At 38.6% G+C, this 20,264-nt stretch overlaps 1 protein-coding gene and 1 long non-coding RNA gene across 4 annotated transcripts in view; one reads left to right on the top strand and one right to left on the bottom strand.

Annotated features, from left to right (window-relative positions):
* LOC309631856 overlaps positions 1–20,264 on the bottom strand; it is a 916,236-nt gene that overhangs the window by 542,377 nt on the left and 353,595 nt on the right. The window lies entirely within an intron of this gene.
* Positions 1–20,264, top strand: part of DNAH11 (dynein axonemal heavy chain 11) — a 318,101-nt gene that overhangs the window by 112,929 nt on the left and 184,908 nt on the right. For all 3 annotated transcript variants that reach the window (XM_082398151.1, XM_082398152.1, XM_082398153.1), the window contains exons 30-32: positions 2,535–2,768; positions 16,395–16,526; positions 18,357–18,517. In XM_082398151.1, coding sequence (XP_082254277.1) covers positions 2,535–2,768; positions 16,395–16,526; positions 18,357–18,517 — 527 coding nt within the window. The remainder of the gene's footprint in view (positions 1–2,534; positions 2,769–16,394; positions 16,527–18,356; positions 18,518–20,264) is intronic.

The raw sequence follows: 20,264 nt of genomic DNA, 5'->3' as shown, positions 1-20,264 counted from the left end.
CTCAAACATATTCTTAACAGTTATCTGTAAGAATGGCTCTTAACGATTTAGGAAGCAGCTCTTGGTGTTTTCAGATGATTCAGAGGAATTGCATCTTTTTACTACGATGCTTATATAGCTTGAGTTAATCCACAGGGTAACTGAGACAGTAGCCTCTATTACAGAACAGTTTAGGTTGAGGCAGGGGGTTCCTTAAAGGGTCCCTTGCAGAAATGTGATGGCAACCTTTTTTTTACAAGGGTTTTCTTTATTCCTCTCTGTTGCTTTTTAATATTGTACCAGAAAAATCCTGCCAAATGCAGGGGAAGCAGATGGTGGAATACTTTGATTAAAGTGTATTTGTGATCTCTGGGGCTCTTTAGGATATTATTACAATGATTAGAAAAAATCACCATAAACTATCTTGACAAAAGTGTGTTGCTGTCTGCCTCCCCCCGGCAGACTGCTAGCTGATTGGCATAGTGCCCAGGAGGAGGACAGTCCAACCATAGATGTGGGTGTCAGTAGCAGGAACCCTTGGTACTGAAAGTTTTCACAGTGCTCTATCTTATTTTATATAAGCAACTTATGCTAGAGACTTTTGGGCATGTAGCACATTTACCCTCTAATTGCCTGTTTTATAAAAAGATGCTTTTACTTTAGGTCCTCCCCCCCTCTTCCCCCCACACTTTTATGATTGGTTCCTCCCAGTTTGGGCTCTTTGCGTTTTATTCGACAGGTGTTTATTGAATACCTACTATGTACCAGCTGCTGGGTTTGGCTTTTGGAGATACAGAAAAGAAAAAGACATGGCACCTCTCCTTGGGGACCTCTTAAGCTTACTGAATAAATGGATATTCACATAATTAGTGATAATGGGAAGTGATAATTCTTGTTATAGAGGGTCGGACAGAAGCTGATGAAAGACCAAGAATGGGAGATCAAGCAAGCACCTCATCAGGGCTTAGTTCTCAAATTATATTGAGCTGAGTTGCCGTTGGTGGCATAGTCTCTGAACACGGGTTGATGTGTCACCTTGTATGTGTGTTTGGTCTTCCCAGATGGACTGGAGAGTTCTTGAGAACAGGTGGCCATACTGAGGACATGGATCCCAGAGTATCTGGGATATGATCAAATGATACCGATTTACTAAAGGAGCTTGCTGCTTGGTGACATTAAGAGTTGTGCGGAGTGACTACAGTAGTGATTAGGTCACCTGCTTTCAGGCATCTGAATAAAGCCCAGCTAGGAAGCCAGGAGAGAAGTCTTTTAGGGTGTTGGGGATGGTTCTTCCCTTTTTCTTCCAATAGGGAAGGCTGTCAGCTCACTGACCACGTACTGCTCCTTCCCAGTTCTCCAGAGAAAGAGGTTGTAGGAATGAATGCTGTGTCATCTTCACAGAGGCGGGGAAAGAAATCAGTTGTATAATCTTCAGGATCTTATATAGTCCTTGGAATTTATTTATTATAGTTATTTTTTATTGATATGATCAATTATTTGCAAATGGTATAGGTATCCTTTTTGTTATATAATATCATCCCAAAGAAACAGATATATGGTTAAATATAACAAAGCATATTTGAATAGGATGGAAAACTGGCAGAAATATATTTGCGGGAGCAAAATAAACTTCAAATGAATTTTTTTAAGAAAGGTTTTCACAAGTCGGCAGTTGTCCTATCTCTCATACTCTCCTGCTGTCTAATTTATGACAAGTGTGAGGATGAGAGCCAGTAGGGAATATAATTAAGATACTTGCTGAAAACACTTTGGCTTAAGACTAGGAACTATGTAGATTTGAGGGTGGAATCTTTAGTAGATTTAAAAATTATCAAAAGATACATTTTAAAAATCACTTTCTTAGACTCACAGACATAGAAAGCAAATTTATGGTTACCAAAGGGGAAAGGGGACTGAGGGATAAATTAGGAGTTTGGGAGTAACGGATACACACTGCTATATATAAAACAGATAAACAACAAGGACCTACTGTATAGCACAGGGAGCTATGTTCAATATCTTGTAATAACCCATAATGGAAAAAATTCTGAAAAAGAATATATGTATAACTGAATCCCTTTGCTGTATACCTAAAACTAACACAACATTGTAAATCAACTGTACTTCAGTTTAAAAAATCAATTTCCTATTATTTCCAAATCTCTAGAATTTTACTCTAGCATATTGGCTGTGATGCTTGGTTTCTCAAAACACTGTGTGTTATCAGAGGGGATCTTGGTCTAGAACCATCAGGTCTTCAAATCTGAAAAATGAATAATGGAGAACACCTTGTCTGTTTAGGATGTGGAATTTTATCAGCCAGCTGGTAGGTGAAATAAGATGAGCAGTATCCCGGCAGAAGCCAGGTTCAAGTAGGAAAGACTTCATTAATCAGTAGTTCACTGGCTCGTTTGAGTTATCCTTCTAGTACAGGGGTTTAAAATAAATCCACCTGAGGCCTCCCTCTCTGTGTAGCCTTCAAGCCTGTGAGAGGATGGAATAATCCCTTTTCCATAATTAAGCCTGTATTACAACACTTCCATTTGCTTCAAAAGGTGGAAACGTGGCTTCTGCAGCTGGAACAGACCATGCAAGAGACAGTGCGACGTTCTATCACAGAAGCCATCGCAGCCTATGAGGACAAAGCCAGGGAATTGTGGATTTTTGATTTCCCGGCTCAAGTCGCACTAACTAGCTCACAAATCTGGTGGACTACGGATGTAGGAATAGCCTTCAGTAGGCTAGAGGAAGGCTACGAAACGGCCCTAAAGGATTTCCATAAAAAACAGGTATTTTATAAGATTTATGATTTTGAGATTTAAAGGGACTTGAAGAGGTAAGCTTCATTCATTCATTCATTCATTCTTGTTTTATAGAGTGTCTTCTGTGTTCAAGGTATGATGCTAGGAAGATTTTAGCAATCATTTGTTTAGCTTTCCATTTTGTAGTTTGGTGGTGGTGTTCTTCTTGTTTTCTACATGGGTTTAAAAAACATCCATCCTTAAACAACAAGGTCCTACTGTATAGCACAGGGAACTATATTCAATATCCTATTCAATATCCTGAAATAAACCATAATGGAAAAGAATATAAAAAAGAATGTGTATATATATATATATATATATATATATATATATGTATGACTGAGTCACTTTGCTGTACAGCAGAAATTAACACAACATTGTAAATCAGCCATACTTCAATAAAAAATAAATAAAACAAACAAATAAAAAACATCCATCCTTGTCCATTATCTCCCAAGGATCCAGTATACCACCCACACCTAGATACTGTACATAGTTTTTTCCTCCTATGTAAGACTCTCCAATTACACTTTCAAAGGAAGTTGCAGATGTCAGTCATCTTTACCTCTAAAGACTTTCATTAATACATACCCATTTCATAAGTTTAATTTCAGTTACTATATCTCAATTTCCCAAAGTTCTTTGTGGTTCTTTAAAAATCAGTTTTATAATGACATATCTTCATTATGGTTTTTATTCTTCTATCTCATTAATAGTCTTATTTAGGTTGTTCTGTTCTTTTGGGGCTGTTTTTTTTTAATTTGAACTTATTTGTATGTTTTTTTTTTAATTTTTTTTTTCTATAAATTTATTTATTTATTTTTGGCTGTGTTGGGTCTTCGTTTCTGTGCGAGGGCTTTCTCTAGTTGCAGCAAGCAGGGACCTCTCTTCATCGCTGTGCGCAGGCCTTTCACTGTCCTGGCCTCTCTTGTTGCGGGGCACAGGCTCCAGGCGCGCAGGCTCAGTAGTTGTGGCTCACGGGCTTAGTTCCTCCGCGGCATGTGGGATCTTCCCAGACCAGGGCTCGAACCCGTGTTCCCTGCATTGGCAGGCAGATTCTCAACCACTGCGCCACCAGGGAAGCCCTGTATGTTTATTTTTAAAGGTTATCTTTAGGTTGGCTTTTTTTTTCTGGAGGAATTCTGTGTGTTCTACACTGAGCAGATGTCCCTACATGTTTTTCTCCTTGTTTCCTCCAGGTTTCTACAGGTTTTGTGAGTTCTGGATTAATTTTGTGGTTAATTACTCAGTCTGGGATTTACCGATCATAGTGGCAGGGTCATTTTGGATGCCATAGCTTCACATGGCTTAGGCCTGAGATTTTGATTTCTTTTAGAGGACATTTTTCCTATCCAAAGCCCCAAGATGTTTCAAGCTTTCTTCTTGCTTCTCTGAGTTGGTGGGTAGAGTTTTTCTAGAACCTTGTATTGGACTGTGTAATACTCTGAGGATCTTGGCTTTATGTCAGCATCTCAATTCTAACTCCCTGCCTTGCTCAGGGAGTATAAGAGGCAGAGAACAGAAATGTTGTGTTGCCACGTGGGCAGTTTAAACTTCAGTCTCCGATGTTTGGGTCTCTACTCAAATTCTCCTTTCGCCTGCTGTGGCATTAGCCTGTTAACCTCATTCTACTGCTCTAACTTGGATGCACATCCTTGGCATTAGGGACTATCACCCACTCTCCCCCAACCCTTTCCCTTTCTTCCTTCCCCCTCTCTCTTTCCCCCTCTCTCATGTTTGGCTGTGTACTTTGCATGTGGATGTGTTTCGTTTTACTCAAATATCCTCTGTGTTAATAAAGGAATTGTCCATTCAGTTTAACCCAATATGTTGTAAGACTGCCTGTTGTTATTATTACTGCTATTTAGGTTGTTTTTATTTTTGGCTCTCAATAATAATACTGTAGTGAACAGCTTTGTGTTTACATCCATGTTGCACATATTTTTCTTTATTTCTTCAGGATAAACTTCTAGATGTAGAATTGCTAGGTCAGAGGCTATACCTTCTTAAGCCTTCAAAACATCATGCCAAGTTTACCTTCCCAGTATCAGTGCATGAGAATTGTCTATTGCCTCCCCTGTCATCAACATTGGGTTGATTCTTTTTTTTTTAACATCTTTATTGGAGTATAATTGCTTTACAATGGCATGTTAGTTTCTGCTTTATAACAAAGTGAATCAGCTCTATGTGTACATATATCCCCATATCTCCTCCATCTTGCTTCTCCCTCCCACCCTCCCTATCCCACCCCTCTAGGTGGTCACAAAGCACCGAGCTGATCTCCCTGTGCTATGCAGCTGCTTCCCACTATCTGTTGTACATTTGGTAGTGTATATATGTCCATGCCACTCTCTCACTTTGTCCCAGCTTACCCTTCCCCCTCCCCGTGTCCTCAAGTCCATTCTCTACGTCTGCATCTTTATTCCTGTCCTGCCCCTAGGTTCTTATGGAACAGGTTAGAAAGCCCAGAGATAAACCCACGTACATATGGTCACCTTATTTTTGATAAAGGAGGCAAGAATATACAATGGAGAAAAGACAGCCTCTTCAATTAGTGCTGCTGGGAAAACTGGACAGCTACATGTAAAAGAATGAAATTAGGACACTCCCTAACACCATACACAAAAATAAACTCAAAATGGATTAAAGACCTAAATGTAAGGGTTGATCCTTTTTATTCTTAGAGCTAAAGTTATTTATATTCCAGTAGCTTTAGCTTATTCAGCTAATTAAGAAAATTTAGCTTTTTTCTCCTTTAAAATAGTTTTAAAGTTTTCCATTTTGTTTGAATTATAATAATGCTTCTTTTTTGTGTTAGATGAGAAGTAGACAAAGAGGGTGGTTTATGAAGACAGCATTTACGTGCTTAATTATGAAACACTTCCAGCATGAATTGAAATGTTTGACAGACCAGCCAACAGATGCCTTCAATACAGCATTTCAATGTTGCCACTGTTACTAGTATGCACACCAGAGCAGCTAACATTTGAATATTGTTAAAGCTTCAGTTTGGTTCATGAGAAGTGTGTGCATTTCAATCTAAATTGAAACCCCATTCGTTTTCGCTCTTTAAAAATGGAGGTAACCATCTGCTGGAGTTTGTTTTTAATTAAAACTACTCTTGCTAATACTGTGAGCAGTTTTTAAGGTGAACTTCAGTCCTTTAAAATAGCTTAATTTCAAAACTGAAATCAGAGTTGGCTGTAACTGACAATCTACCTGAACAAGTAATTTATTTCCTTAGTTCTCAGTTCCAAATTGTAGTGAGGTAAACGAAGATAATTATTTTAAACTTTATTTCCCCCCAGACATATTGTAATTGCATGTTAGATAGTGTTGGGATTAAAGGCAAAAATACTGCATTTTGAATATATATCCCTGCCTTGCCAGAGTCTTTGAAAGTAAAACAAATAAAATATAATTTCTCAAATTTGAGCGTTCCCTGGCAAAAGTATTTGGTTAGGCTTGGGATCTGATAAGAATGTTTTTCCATTCTTCCTTTATCATTGAGCTGTGTGCAAATCAGCGAAAAAGAGATGGAAGCATTTTGGATTCAAAATATTAATTACTAGTGTGCTGGGACATTGCCTAGGGTACTTTTAATAAGACTCACAATAAACAATATAAAGCTTTTCTTATTTAACTATTTATCCTTTCTGACCACAAATATTCAGAAATATTATATGTATAAGAAAGAAACTCTCATTTCCCTACTTAGGGTCAGTTTTTGGCCTCATTTTTAATCATTGAGAAATTTTTCAAAAACAATTGCATACCGTGTTGATAGTGTTCTTATCTCGCCCTGACCCTTTGACCCAAATAGGGAAGCCTGTGAAGGCTGCAGTTACACAGTGTATATTGGAAATGAGTTTTTTGTTTGTTTTTGTCTTTATAGAAATTTGTGATCTGATAGGCTCATGCTTGTTAATAGCAGGAAGCTACAAGATGATGAGTAGAGCACATATTCTCTACCGCCCCTCTCATCTGTTAAAAGAAAATTTTTCCACAGGCAATTTACTGACCTAGTAGGCTTTTATTCAGTGATTCATCAATCAGGCAACATTCAGTCTGCAGATGGAAAGGAGCTCCAGAGAGCTGTAGGAGACGAGAGATTTTTATAGACCAAAGTAAACAGGAACAAGGAAGGGGCATTTGCTAATTAATTAAAGCAGGGTTACTTTCCTTGTAAGGAGCAAAGGGAAGCCTTGGAGCCAGGTCAGGTAACGTGTGCTGAGCAGGCAAACACTGCTTGGTTGACCTAAGCCTGCTTTTTCTGGGAGAGCCCAACATAGAAACAGTTACCTTTTGGTTTGCTGATGTGGGTAACGTGAGTGACTCCATCTTGGGCCCAACCTGGTTACTTTAACGCATCAAAAATTATACTGAAAGATGAGGTATATGAAAAGAAGTCATATTGTACCTGGAAATACTGGACCAGATAATTTGAGGAATGCCTAGAAGTTGATAACAGATGGAATCAAACTGATAAATGACTAAGAGCAGAGAAAATCACAGTCCAAACATATTAAAAAGAAGAAGCTATTGCCATGGTAAGCCTACTTTATCCCAGTGAAATTCCAGAGAAATTACAAACTGAGATTCAGTAAAGGTAAAAAAACATGTGGGGCTTATGGTCCATGGTCAGTGATAAGTAATGAATGTATAAGAGGTGAACAGTTGGAACCAGTCCTGCCTCCTGTACATCCCAAGGATTATCAGTGAGAGTGTTTGTCCCCAGGATATAAGGCCTGAGAAATACTTCATAAACAAAGTGAGACATTTATTGAGGACTTCTGCCATGACTGTGTCTTGACTGTAGATCTTGGGTTGGACAACTTTTTCTGTGCAGGATGGAATAGTAAATATTTTAGTCTTTATGGGCTTTGTAATCTCTTTCACAACCACTCCTCTCTGCTGTTGGAGTAGGAAAGAAGCCATAGGCAATTTTTAAATGAATGGGCATGCTGAGTTCCAATCAAACTTAATTTATAAAAACAGGTGGTGGGCCATATTTGGCTCATTACCTGTAGTCTGCCAGTTCCTGTTCTAGAGAAAAAAGCAAAACAGATCCTGAAGTAACTCAAGATCCCCACAATAAGTGGAGGTAACAGAAAAAGAGATTTGTTACCCATATAGGCCATGAGTCCAGTCTGATCCATTAACTCAAGTGTTGGTTCTTTGAACAGATCAAACACTGACAAAGATTTGCAGTTCAGAGGAGACAGCAGAAACAACAAAGGGATAGAGAAAAGAAAAATCTCTTGTATGAGAAAGAGATTTTTTTTTGAAAACTGTACAACACTACATGTGATATTATACTAATATTTAAGTTGAAAATCTAAATTAAATGGATAATTTTCTATGAACACTGTTTCTAAGATTAATTCAAAATGAGGTGGAAAACTTGAGTAGACCAGTAACCACAGAAATAATAGAAATGGTAAGAAAGTTTAAATTTAAAGATAGGTACCTCGTAAATAGAGCCCTGTTCCAATGGTTTCTTTAATTTCTCTGAATGGTGTTTTCTGTAGGTTTCAATGCAGAGGTCTTGTACATTTCTTGCTAGATTTATTTTTAGATAATTGATATGTTTTGATGCTGTAAACATATGCTAATTAATTTTAAATTTTCTAATGTTTGTGGCTGGTATACAGAAATATTTTGATGTTTTAATATTTACCTGTGTCTTGAGACTTTGCCACATTTGCTTGCTAGTTGTAGTAGGTTTTTTTTTTTTTTTTTAATATAGTTTCACAGGCTTTCTATGTACATGAATATACCATCTGTAAATAATGACAGTTTTACTTCTGACCTTCCATTCCTTTTTGCCATTTATTTCCTTTTCTTGAGTCATTGAATTGGCTACGACCTTCAATATAATGTTAAATAGAAGTAATCCCAGTCTTAGGGAAGAACAATGTTTTACCATTAAGTATGATAGTAGTTCTAGATTTTTGTAGATGACCTTTCTCAAATAGAGGGGAATACCTTCCATTACTACATACTGAGAATTCTTATTTTGAAGAGGAGTTGAACTTTTTCAAGTCTGCTGAGATACTCTTGTGGTTTTTCTCTTTTATTCTGTTACTAAGGTGAATTTTTGAATGCTAAGGCAACTTTGCATTTATGATGTATTACCTTTTATAGATGTATATATTTTTTGCTAGATTCTATTTGCTAATATTTTGTCCAGAAATTCTGCATTTATATTCATAAGGGACATTTATCTGTAGTTTTCTTTTATTATAATATCTTTGCCAGTTTGGGGATGAGAATTATGCTCCTTAAAAGGAATTGGAAAGTATTGCATTTTCATGTATTTTGTGAAAGAGTTTATTACAGAAATCACTGGTAATGCTATCTGGGCTTGGGGTTTTCTTTCTTTATAAATTATAAATTGATTTCTTTTGTGTACATGCTGTTGTGTAGCTTTTTTGGTTTCTTTTTTTCTTGTGGCAGTTTTGGGAATTTCTGTTTTTCAGGGTATTTACCCATTTTTTCCAAGTCCGGGTTTGGCAAGTTACAGCCATCTGGCCAAATCTGGCCCGGTGCCTATGTGTTTGGTAGTTTTCACGCTTCACTGGCTAAGTGGTATCATTGCACTAGAGACCATGTACCCCTCAAAGCCCGAAACATTTACTGTCTGGCCCTTTACAGGAAACGGTCATCCACCCCTGATCTGCGTTTTCAAACTTATTGATGTGAGTTGGTCTTCCTATATCGACGTTATCCTTAGCACATCTGGAGGATCTGGCATCGTGTCCCCCTTTCATTCCTGGTGTTGGTGATTTGTGTTTTCTCTCCTTTATTTGTAATCAGACTTTCTATGTGTTTATCAATTTTATTTAAGTTTTCAAAAAACGAATCTCAGATTTTGTTGATTTTCTCTACTGTTTGTTTTGTATTTCACTGATTTCTGCTTTATCGTGATTACTTCCTTTCATCTACTTACTTTGAGTTTAATTTGCCTCTCTTTTTCAAGTTTCTTAAGGTGGGAGCTTAGATTATCAATTTTTACACCTTTTTCTTTTCCCACGTAGCATCTGAAAGAAACTTGATAACTTGACGAAGATTATCTACCAGAAACCTAGAGAGAAAATCATGCTTAATAGTGAAACATTAGCATCATTTCCATTAATGTCAGGAATGGGGTAATTATGCTCACTGTCTCTGACATACATTGCTCAATATTGTGCTGGTTTTCACAATATGACTGAAGGAGAAGTAGGAAACGAACAGTGCAAAGGGAGGCGATAAACCGAGATTCCACAACCCATGACCTGATAGTGTCAGAGAGTGTGGGACCTGGTCTCTTTGGCAATTTTCTTTGTTCTAGCTGAAATGAAAATCCATTGTTTCTGATATTGCTTAAGTTGAAACATTGGTGGGTTTCGGGATTAGAGATCTTGTTGCTATTGTTAAGAGACTCAGAGAGCATTACTTCTCTGTATATCCAGATGGAAAGAGGTTGAGGGTTCTGGTAGCTGACTCCCAAAGTGCTGTAGTAGTTACCTTGTAATGTTCACTTCAGTTTGCTGAGCTGAGGACTACAAGCTCCGGATATTAACATTTCTACCGAGGGGCCCTTCCAGCTTCTTTGCTGCTGTGACTTGGGTGTGCCTAAGCTGGGAAATCTGCCATGCCTTGATCCTGGTAAAATTGCAGTGCTTCTGCTACTACAAGGAAAATGTTCTTCCTGTGTTGCCTTATTTATCCTATAGTATTTAGGGACATGTCTCTTTAAGTTCACAGACATGGCCTCTTTATACCATACTGCCGTAGGAGCTGGGTGAGGACAAACTTGAGAATCAACCACCATTATGTATCGGGAACCAGCCCTTCTCTCTGACCTTGAGTATGTTACTGTGTATGCCTGACACCTTCCTTCATGGTGAGCTCACCATCGTCACACCAAGCGAGCTGGTCCTCTTTGGAAGAACACCATGGTGTCTTAGACATTTGTAACATATAAACCTCAGTGATCAAGATTCATGTCTCTTTCTTGGGACTTGTTTCCATGTTTATCTAAATATGAGCGTTTATAGGAGGGGGGTGCCTAGTTACCTCTTTCCATCCACCGGAATCATTGGAGGTCAACTCTTGTCTGGCCAAGGTGTTCTGTTAATGAATACGTTATCCACATGGGAAACTTTGGGGTTTATAAAATATACAATAAAATCCTAGAATCATGGACTAAATCCTGGCTCCACCATTTATAACTGTGTGATCTTGGGCAAATTACCTCGTATTCTCATATATAAAATGAGAATAATAATAGTACCTTCCCCACAGGGTTATTGTGATGATTAAATTAGAAATATGTGTATGTATATATACACACAGATAGATATTATACACACACATACTATATATATACATACACATGCACACATATATAATAATGCTTGTTAGATATGTTAGCTAGTAAGTGCTCAATAAATATTAGTTCTTATTATCTGCTGATGCCATCAGAGAGGAACTAGATCAATGGCAATGGGGCTGGTGTTCTGCCCTCTGCACCGTCCTCTTGTTAAAATGGAAGGATGGCCTCTGACCATCTGGAACCTTGTCTCCATCTGTGCTCTGGGTCTCGTCTGCAGGATTTCCGTGATTCCTTCTCTACTGTGTCTTCAAATTCTTACACTGGCTCATACCCATCAGCAATTAAACATTCCCAAGTCTCTCACATTGCTTAAAAACAATACAGCCACCAAAAAGTATTCCTTGATGTCACACCTCCTTCCATTTCCTACTCTATCGCTGGAACTTATATTATAACCAAGCTTTTTGAACTAAATATCTATACTTACTCATTCCATTTTTTCATCCTCATCTCTCTCCAAGAACTATTTCTAATCACTTGACTGAGTATATTTCTATTTTTTTAATGTTAGAAATATTTCCTTTTCAAATGCCCTCTTCCCTTATATTCATCTTTGTTTGAATTCCACTTTTCCACGTACTTTTTGGGTTATTCTTCGGTTTTTATTTCCTTGTTCCTCTTCCTCCTCCTGCCCCTTAACTGTTCCTTGTGGCTCTAACTTAGATCCCTTTTTCTTGTCACCACACCACATATCCCTGGCTAATCTCATCTGCCCTTTTGGCTGCTCAGTTTCTGTTGTAATATGCTGGTGACTTTGACCTCCAGCTCAGGCCTTTCTCCTGAAGTGGCGTCAGGGGCATATTGGACTTGTCCACTGGAAATTTGACAGGCACGTCCAACCTAGAACATTCAAAATGTATTTACTCTTCTCAAACCCGCTTCTTCAGTGCTTCTCAAGTTCATTAAAAAACACCAAAACTCTTCACCAGTTGCTCAGACTAGAAGCCCATTTGACTCCTCTTTCACCTGATGCCCAGTCAACCACCAAGTCTCTTCAGTTGCCCTAAATATATTTATTCTTACTGTTTCCTTCACTACTTTGTTAATAACCTAGTCCCAGCTACTCTTTTCTAGCCTGATTGAGTATAGCATCCTCTTCTCTGGTCTTTTTTCTCCAATCCTGTTTCCCTCCAATTAATCATACTAGAGGCAGAGAAATCTCTTAGAAACACACATCCAATTATCACCCCACCTCCCTAAACCCTTCACCAGTGTCTTCTTGCCCTTGGATTGAAGTTCAGACCCTCAGAAAGCTGGCCTAGCCCTGCATGTTTGGGACCCCGCTTCCCTCTACAGCATCCTTACATACCTGGTCTGCCTCTGCCTTCCCCTCTCACCATCCCAGACTTCTTTCAGGTCCCTCCCAGGGCCACCTGCCATATCCTGAGCTGCTTCCTGTGGCTTAAACACTGCCTCCCTGGGTGGGAAACCCCTGAACTCTCTACAGCCTAAATCGTACTCACTCTTTAGGTCTCAGCATAAATACCCTCTCCTGTAAAATGTCTTTCCAAGCTCTCGATTAAGGAAGGTCCTATTTCTGTGTGCTGTCATAGTACTCTGTACTTGCCCTAGCAAAACAATTGTAATTATTTATCTGCATTCCTCATTGACCTATAAGCTCTGGAAACAGTAACCATGTTAGTGTTGTGTGAATGAGGGGATGAGAGAACAAAATGTTGTTCTGGTGTGTATTATTGCTGTCATTCATATCTTCCTTTGTTTATTCATACGAGTGTTTCCTGAGCACATGCTTTGTGCTGGCTGCTATGCTACATGTGAAAATGTAGTGTTGAATAAGACAGATAAGGACCTTGCTCCTTGAGAGCTTACAGTCAAGCAGAGGAGACAAACAGCAAACAAGGAAGTAAATAAGTGAATGATAAGATACTAGTAAGAACCATGAAGAAAATAAATTAGGAACATGTAGAATAAACTGGGTAGGTGGAAATAGGATGGCCAAGGAAGGCTGATCTGAGGAGGTGAAATTAAACTAAGACTTGAATAATGAGAGGAAGCCAGCTGTACAAAGATCAGAGGGAAAATGACTCCAGACAGATGAAACAGTCTCTGTGACCTTGAAGCAGCCATGATGGAGAAACGAAGAAAAGTCCAGGATGGTTGGAGTGATGTCAGATGGGAAAAGAGTGATGGGAGGTCATGGAAGGCTTTGTGTTCATGGATAGGAGTTTGGACTGTAAGTAAAGGTAGGCTTCTTTCTGGTTCAAGATACACCATACATATGCTCCAGCTGAACCAAGGTGTACCGGGAAAACAGCCACTTGAGTTTCAGAGGCTTGTTTTTGACCTGAGACAAACATCCTTGATCCAGTAGAAAATCATGTGACGTTTCTTTAATCAAGGGCAAGAATAAGTGCTGATTACATGGTAAAGTATGTATTTCTTAAAAGCTGCTGAGGAACATTTTATATATGTCACAGACCATAAACTTGTATGCAGTTACCATATGAATGTATAGTAATTGCTGCCTGATGCCACTGTCCAAATGATAGCTATTTTATAACTACTATTTTTGTGTGTGTGTGGGTACAGAATTTTATTACTTACAAAAGAGCATCATTGGGAAAGTTTAATCTTGAGAGACAGTATAAGATCCCCAACATATAATGCTGTCCAGATAATGTTGATGAGCCGTATTTTTAATCATCTGTCACTTGACAGAACTTTTGTAAAAAAGGAATCAATAATGGAGAAATCACAGGACAGCTCAGACAAGACATTGCTTGTGAAGGCACTTGAAAAATGTTCTTAAGAGACATAAAATATTATTACTGTTGATACAACCAACTCCTTCTAACCAAGTACTGGTACTGGTGTAAGATTTGTGACTCTGAAGACTGGATGTCTTGACCAAGATAGAAAATATCCAATGCCAAAGTACCTTCTTTCTAACCAACATGCCTATAAATTTTGTTGAGAAACTTAGATGTGTATACACTACTACTGTTCATTCAGTCATCTACTCAGTGCTCAAGCATGCATTGAGCACCTACTTTTCAGTTTTTGTTTGTTTGTTTGTTTTTTGGCTGCATTGGGTCTTTGTTGCTGCGCGTGGGCTTTCTCTAGTTGCGGTGAGCGGGGGCTACTGTTCGTTGTGGTGCGCAGGTTTCTTGCTGCGGTGGCTCCTCCTGTTGCAGAGCAGGACTCTAGGCACATGGGCTTGAGTAGTTGCAGTGTGTGGGCCCTAGAGCACGCAGGCTTCAGTAGTTGCAGTGCATGGGCTCAGTAGTTGTGGCTCACGGGCTGCAGAGCGCAGGCTCAGTAGTTGTGGCGCACGGGCTTAGTTGCTCCGCGGCCTGTGGGATCTTCACGGATCAGGGATTGAACCCGTGTCCCCTGCATTGGCAGGTGGTTTCTTAACTACTTCGCCACCAGGGAGGTCCCTGAGCACCTACTTTTCAACAGCTAGTGGCTCTGGGGACAAAGCACTCAGCTAGACAGATGCAGACCTTGCCCTCATGGAACCGAAAATCATGATGAACACTGAACATGGCATACATGAAATAATAATCGCCTCTGCTTTTCTTCTCATGTAACTACATTTTATAGATGTAGGATATTGAAAGTAGAATATACAGCAACAGCTATAAGGCTGTTGTATATGCTGAATGTCTAAAGTACGTATTTTTGATTCCTTTGAACCACTTATTCATTGTGTTTGATTTTAAGTCTCTCTGGAATACTTTTGGCATAACTACCATTTGTCCAATTTGAAAGTGGTGGGTGGATTGATCTTGTGGAGGGTGGTACAGGAAATCTATTCGATGTGATCAGTAAGAACTCAGGCTCTGAAGTCAGAGTATCTGGATTTGAATTCCCCCTGCCCTGTTTAGCAAGTGTGGTTAATATGCCTGTGAGTCAATTTTCTCATCTGCAAAATGAGGATAATAGATTGTTGTGAAGATTACGTGAGATGATACAGACAATAACCCTAGTTAGTGCCTGGCACGGTGTACACTCTGATTTAATGTGAATTGTGCATGCTGCGGTTATGCCATCCTGCCTGCCTTCTCCTTGCTTACTGTAATTATAGAACCTTCTCCAGTGCAGCTGCACAGCAGTCTCTGGGCAGTCTGCATTGTTTGGTGTTTTCTGGAATGTGGTAATAATACTACAGGGAATATGTTTGTGACAGTAGGTACAAAGGTTTGAGAGCCTTTGATGATATGATATATCCACTTGCAACCAATTCTTTCAAGATCTAACAGCTTGTCATTGACTGTCCTTTGCAGAGCTAAACAGGAAAGGGGACAGTATAGTTTTACAATGATACCCTGGAATAAGGCAGAATTTTGTTGTTGTTGTTGTTAATAAGCTTTGAGTAAGACAGTTATGTTTTATGTAAGTAAGCATGCTAACAGAATGACCACCTAAGAGTATCCTTCAGAACTTTCTGACCACAATTAACAGTAAGATATATTTTATATCAGATCAAGTTTACACACATACGTATACACTCAAGTATGAAACTGAAATAAACTTTCACAAAACAATACATATTCTTACTACCGTAGTGCAGCATTTTTCTTTCTTTCTATTCCATGTCATTCCATTCCATTTCATTCCTTTCCATTCTAGGATAAGAGACGAGTAGTTTGAAAAATATTGATCTCAGAAATTGGTGGCCAAGACAATTCTTGTGTAGACAAGAATAGGGGTATGAATAAGAATTAAGCGGGTTAGTCATCAGCTGTACCGTTTAAATCTTTTCTCAGTGATCATTCTATATCCCATGCAAAAACACACAAACAAAACCCAAAACCAACCAAACAAAACAGCACTTGGTATTTAGTTCTGACTATACTTTGACAGATATTAACTCAGTTTGATCTTTTAAAATTTTGCAGTCATTTCTGTTGCAGCAAAGTTGCAGACCAGATCGTGGTTACATGGGGAGTGAGTTCAGTGCAGCCAAGAAACTTTGCTTCTACCTCTGGCTTTGTCATTACCTGCAGGTTGACCTGTCTTCTCTGAGTCTCAGCTCAGAAGGTGGAGGGGGGGAGGGGCAGTAATAATATTTATTCTATTTAAATTAATTTAATTAAATCCCTCCCTCCCACTCCTACCCCCAGGGTAGTTTGACAGCCAGCTGGGACAATGTATTTGAAATAGTTTTGTAAACTAAAGGGACCTTTACAAATATAAAGACTATTGAGCTGTAAGATTCTGTATTTGTAACTACTACCTCCATTAAAAAATATGCCTTCTAGATTTCTCAGTTGAATACGCTGATTGCACTTCTGCTGGGAGAACTTCTACCTGGAGACAGGCAGAAGATCATGACAATTTGTACCATAGATGTCCATGCCAGAGACGTGGTGGCAAAACTTATTTCTCAGAAGGCAAGTTATTTGTAGAAATTTCATGTGTTTTTTGCTGTTTCCTAAAAGTAGTGTTTATTATCATGAGTACTTCTAAGAAAGTCATTTTTTGTTTTGTTTTTTCAGGTTGTATATTTTAATTAGTCCTAAGAAGCTGAGTGCACTTACTTTGGGTATTTTTTATTTGGGTTAGCGAATATATTATCCTCATGAGAGTTATCCCAAGTGATATCCCAAAGGGTCTGGCCAAGTCAGGAGCCTCTAATTCAGATCATCCAAAAATTAAGTCAGGATGGAGGAACCACGAGAAGTCACCTGTTCATTTCCCTGTCTTCTGGCTTCTCCACACATAATTATCCATTGGCCTGTGATAACCACCACTGTGGCTTATCCAGCCAATAGCAGTAAGATTGTGTACCACCTAAATCATCTCAGTGTGCCTTTGATTATTTTCCTTTTGAAGAAAGAGAAATGTTGGCCACCCTTTGTCTTTTCCATTGAAAGCTAAATTACTTTCTTTAAAGAAATTATTTTCTAATCCTTTCAGTGTGTTATTAACCTTCTTTCCTTATCTCTTTAAAAAGTCCACGTGTCTCTTAGATACCGGCAGTGTTTAATGCAGGAGAATTTCTCACCCTTTTTCCAAAATACACTACTACTTAAAATGTCTGAAGTATGCTTGTCTAGTGAACAAAATTGACATACCATGCCCATAACCTACTTCTTCCAAATCCCTTTTGTTTTTTGAGGGTGGCATTTCCTTTCACAATTTGAATGCATGCTTGTATTATGAGATGTTTCCTGTTGTTTTTCTAGTTCCTTCTCAATTTATTAAAATCAAAGTGAATTTTAATTCTCTTCACAAAGTGCTAGCAAATGCTTCCTTGTGTAAGCATAAAGTTAAAAAAAAAAAAACTTCTTGATCCAGGTTCAGGACCATCAGTGAAGAATGTTGCTTAATTGCTAATCTAAAACTGATCCTTGCAAAACACCATTACCATGTATTCTCATTTTGATGATGAGCCATTGATAACTACTCTTTGAATATGACCTTGCACATTTTATTATGTTTTATCAGTGGTGATTTGCTTGCAGCAGGATAAATTTTGATTTAAAATATGTTCTTTATTTTGTACTTAAAGAGATAGAGACTAATTCCTGCTCATGTAATATGCATAAATATGCAATGTCAAGACTTATGTAGATATCAGACAAGTGAATAGATAATAATTTTGGTAACTTCCAGTGATTCCTAAGAAACCCTTGGGTCAATTGGATCTTGAAAGAGACTGGAATTATTTTTTCAAAGTGGGAAAATCATGGATAGAATTGAGTAAAATAAGAAGGAATAGCAATGAAAAAACACTGTTGTTTGGTTTAATGAGAAATGACGTGGAAATCTCTACTAAAAGCAGAACAGTTTTAGAATGGACTTGGTTGAAAGTATAGTTTATTTATACCTCTGACATGCAGAAATAATGGATTGTGTGCTATTTTAATACAGAGTGTATTTTTCCATCTGATTTCAGTGATAATGAATATAAAGTCACAAAAGTGATCAAATCCCCTGGAGTGATTCATAAAAGGGGAAAAAGCCTTGCTTCAACAAACTGATGTTGTTTTACAGTAATAGCCTTCTTAAAATGAAGACGTTTATTACACACATATTTCTGATTAAGTATTCAACCATCTACATGCAATTACAATTTGCAGTAGCATACAAGAGATTTCCCTTTTGTGAGATTTTTTAAGAGTAAAATGTGACTCAACCGAGTTGATTAGATTAATAGATTACATTTGTGGCCTTAAAACTCTCAGTGTCCTGTGTGTGATGTCATGTGATGTTTTTAGGTCGTCACTCCGCACGCTTTTACTTGGCGCTCTCAACTTCGTCACCGGTGGGAGGACACCCAGAAACATTGCCTCGTCGATATTTGTGATGCCCAGTTGCAGTACTTCTATGAGTATTTAGGAAACAGCCCTCGACTAGTGATCACTCCTCTAACTGACAGGTAACGATGATAAGTTGGAGTCAGATGGGAAACACCAAGCCAAAAGTTCCCCAGCATAGGTAAAGATGTCTGAGATCGAAGATAAAGGACTGTGAGAAAATGATGAACAAACTGCGAAACTGTATGAAAGCAGAATGCAAGTGCACTAATTGAGTGACATAGCAAATGTTGGTGTTAGAGACACGTTAAAGAGAACCAAATTAGAAAAGCAGAATTACAGACACTATGTGGTATACACGTCATGAAATCATGAGCAGTTAATATGGCTCAAGGCAGCATCTTTGATCTTGGAGTCCATTCTCTCTGGTTATTTATGGCTAACACCCTGATACTAGAAGTGTCAAAACTGCCTCCCTTTATTAGAAGTGTAAAAACGGGGATTGCCTATATTGAATTCAGTTTTGAAGGATTACATACAGTGAAAGGAAGAAAAGGAGAACAGAAATGATTCAACAGATACAGTACTTCTGAAGTCAAGCAGGTAGGGTTCCTGCTCTCACACAGCACACTTTCTAGGGGAGTGTGGTGTGTGAGTGGCTGGGAATGAAGAGGAACAGCAAACACATTAACAAAGTTGTGTTAGGTGGTAATATATGCTGTGACAAAAATAAAACAGGGTGATAGGTTAGAAAGCGTCTTGAAGGGAGAGCCTGCTGTAGGTTGTATGAGAGGACATTTGAGCCAAGACCCAAATGATAACAAGGGACCAGCTATGCAAACATCCTGGGCCAGAAAGTTACAGGCAAAGACAAGTACAAAGTTTCTAAGATGGAAAGGAGCTTGGCAGCTTCAAGGGATAGACACAGAGCCCAGTGTGGCTCAAGCATGTCAAGGCAGCAAGGGATTCTTAAAAGTTCATTGCCACTTGACTCCAAGTTAATAGGTACACACGGTCAGAATGTTGTAGAGGTAAGGATATGTCACATTGACGTGAGATTCTTTGTTCGTATTCCAACCTCTGCTGAATTATTTGGTGGGAGAAAGCATATTTAGTCCTTGGCATTCATGAAAGAGAAATCACACCTCAAGATCATGTGTGTGTTCCCAGTTATCCAGTTACCACGACGCCGTGTACTTTATCTGGGAACGGAAGGGCAGACAGTTGCAAGCTGTCTGTCGAGCTGGGTAGTGGTGGCCCTGGGAGGCTGATGGAATTCCCTCACTAGCTTTGTGATCTTTCTTGCACATACTAATCTGCTCGTGATGTTGTCCTTGATAAATCGTATGGCTTCTGCAATTGTTTCTCTAATTCAGTTCCCTTTAACTTGTCTCTAACTAAAAGTCGGTGTTCACTATCTTAATTAGTTAGTTTATGTACTGCTTTCAGGATGAGAGATTAAACTTTGTAGCTTGACAAAATCGCTTGAAGAGTCAAAACTGCAAATGCCTAGAGTCTGCTGTATACGTGCCCTTGCACATAGAGAAGGGGGTGAGGGGAGGCACAGGGTACAGGAGAAATGGGGAAGAGGCATTTTTAAAAATTACCAATGTGTGAGGCCAATAGCTTATTAACTTTTTAATTTAAAAGTCACTATGTGGTTTATTTGGAAGTTAAAAGGAAGATGAATGTTCCTTTTATAGAGTGAATAGGGCTGTATAAGATGTTCGCACTATGTACATTTCTTTCCCATTTCATTCTTTGGATTGTTTACTAATTGTTTACATTAACACAATGCTGCCTTTCAAACACTTTCATTATGTCTTGTTTGATGCCGACCTTCCCCTTGTGTGGTAGACTGAACAGAGA

The sequence above is a fragment of the Balaenoptera borealis genome, assembly GCF_965194805.1.
Source record: "Balaenoptera borealis genome assembly, chromosome: 7".
Lineage (NCBI taxonomy): Eukaryota > Metazoa > Chordata > Mammalia > Artiodactyla > Balaenopteridae > Balaenoptera > Balaenoptera borealis.
Note: the sequence above shows the minus strand (reverse complement) of the source record. Positions and strands in the feature narration are given on the sequence as shown.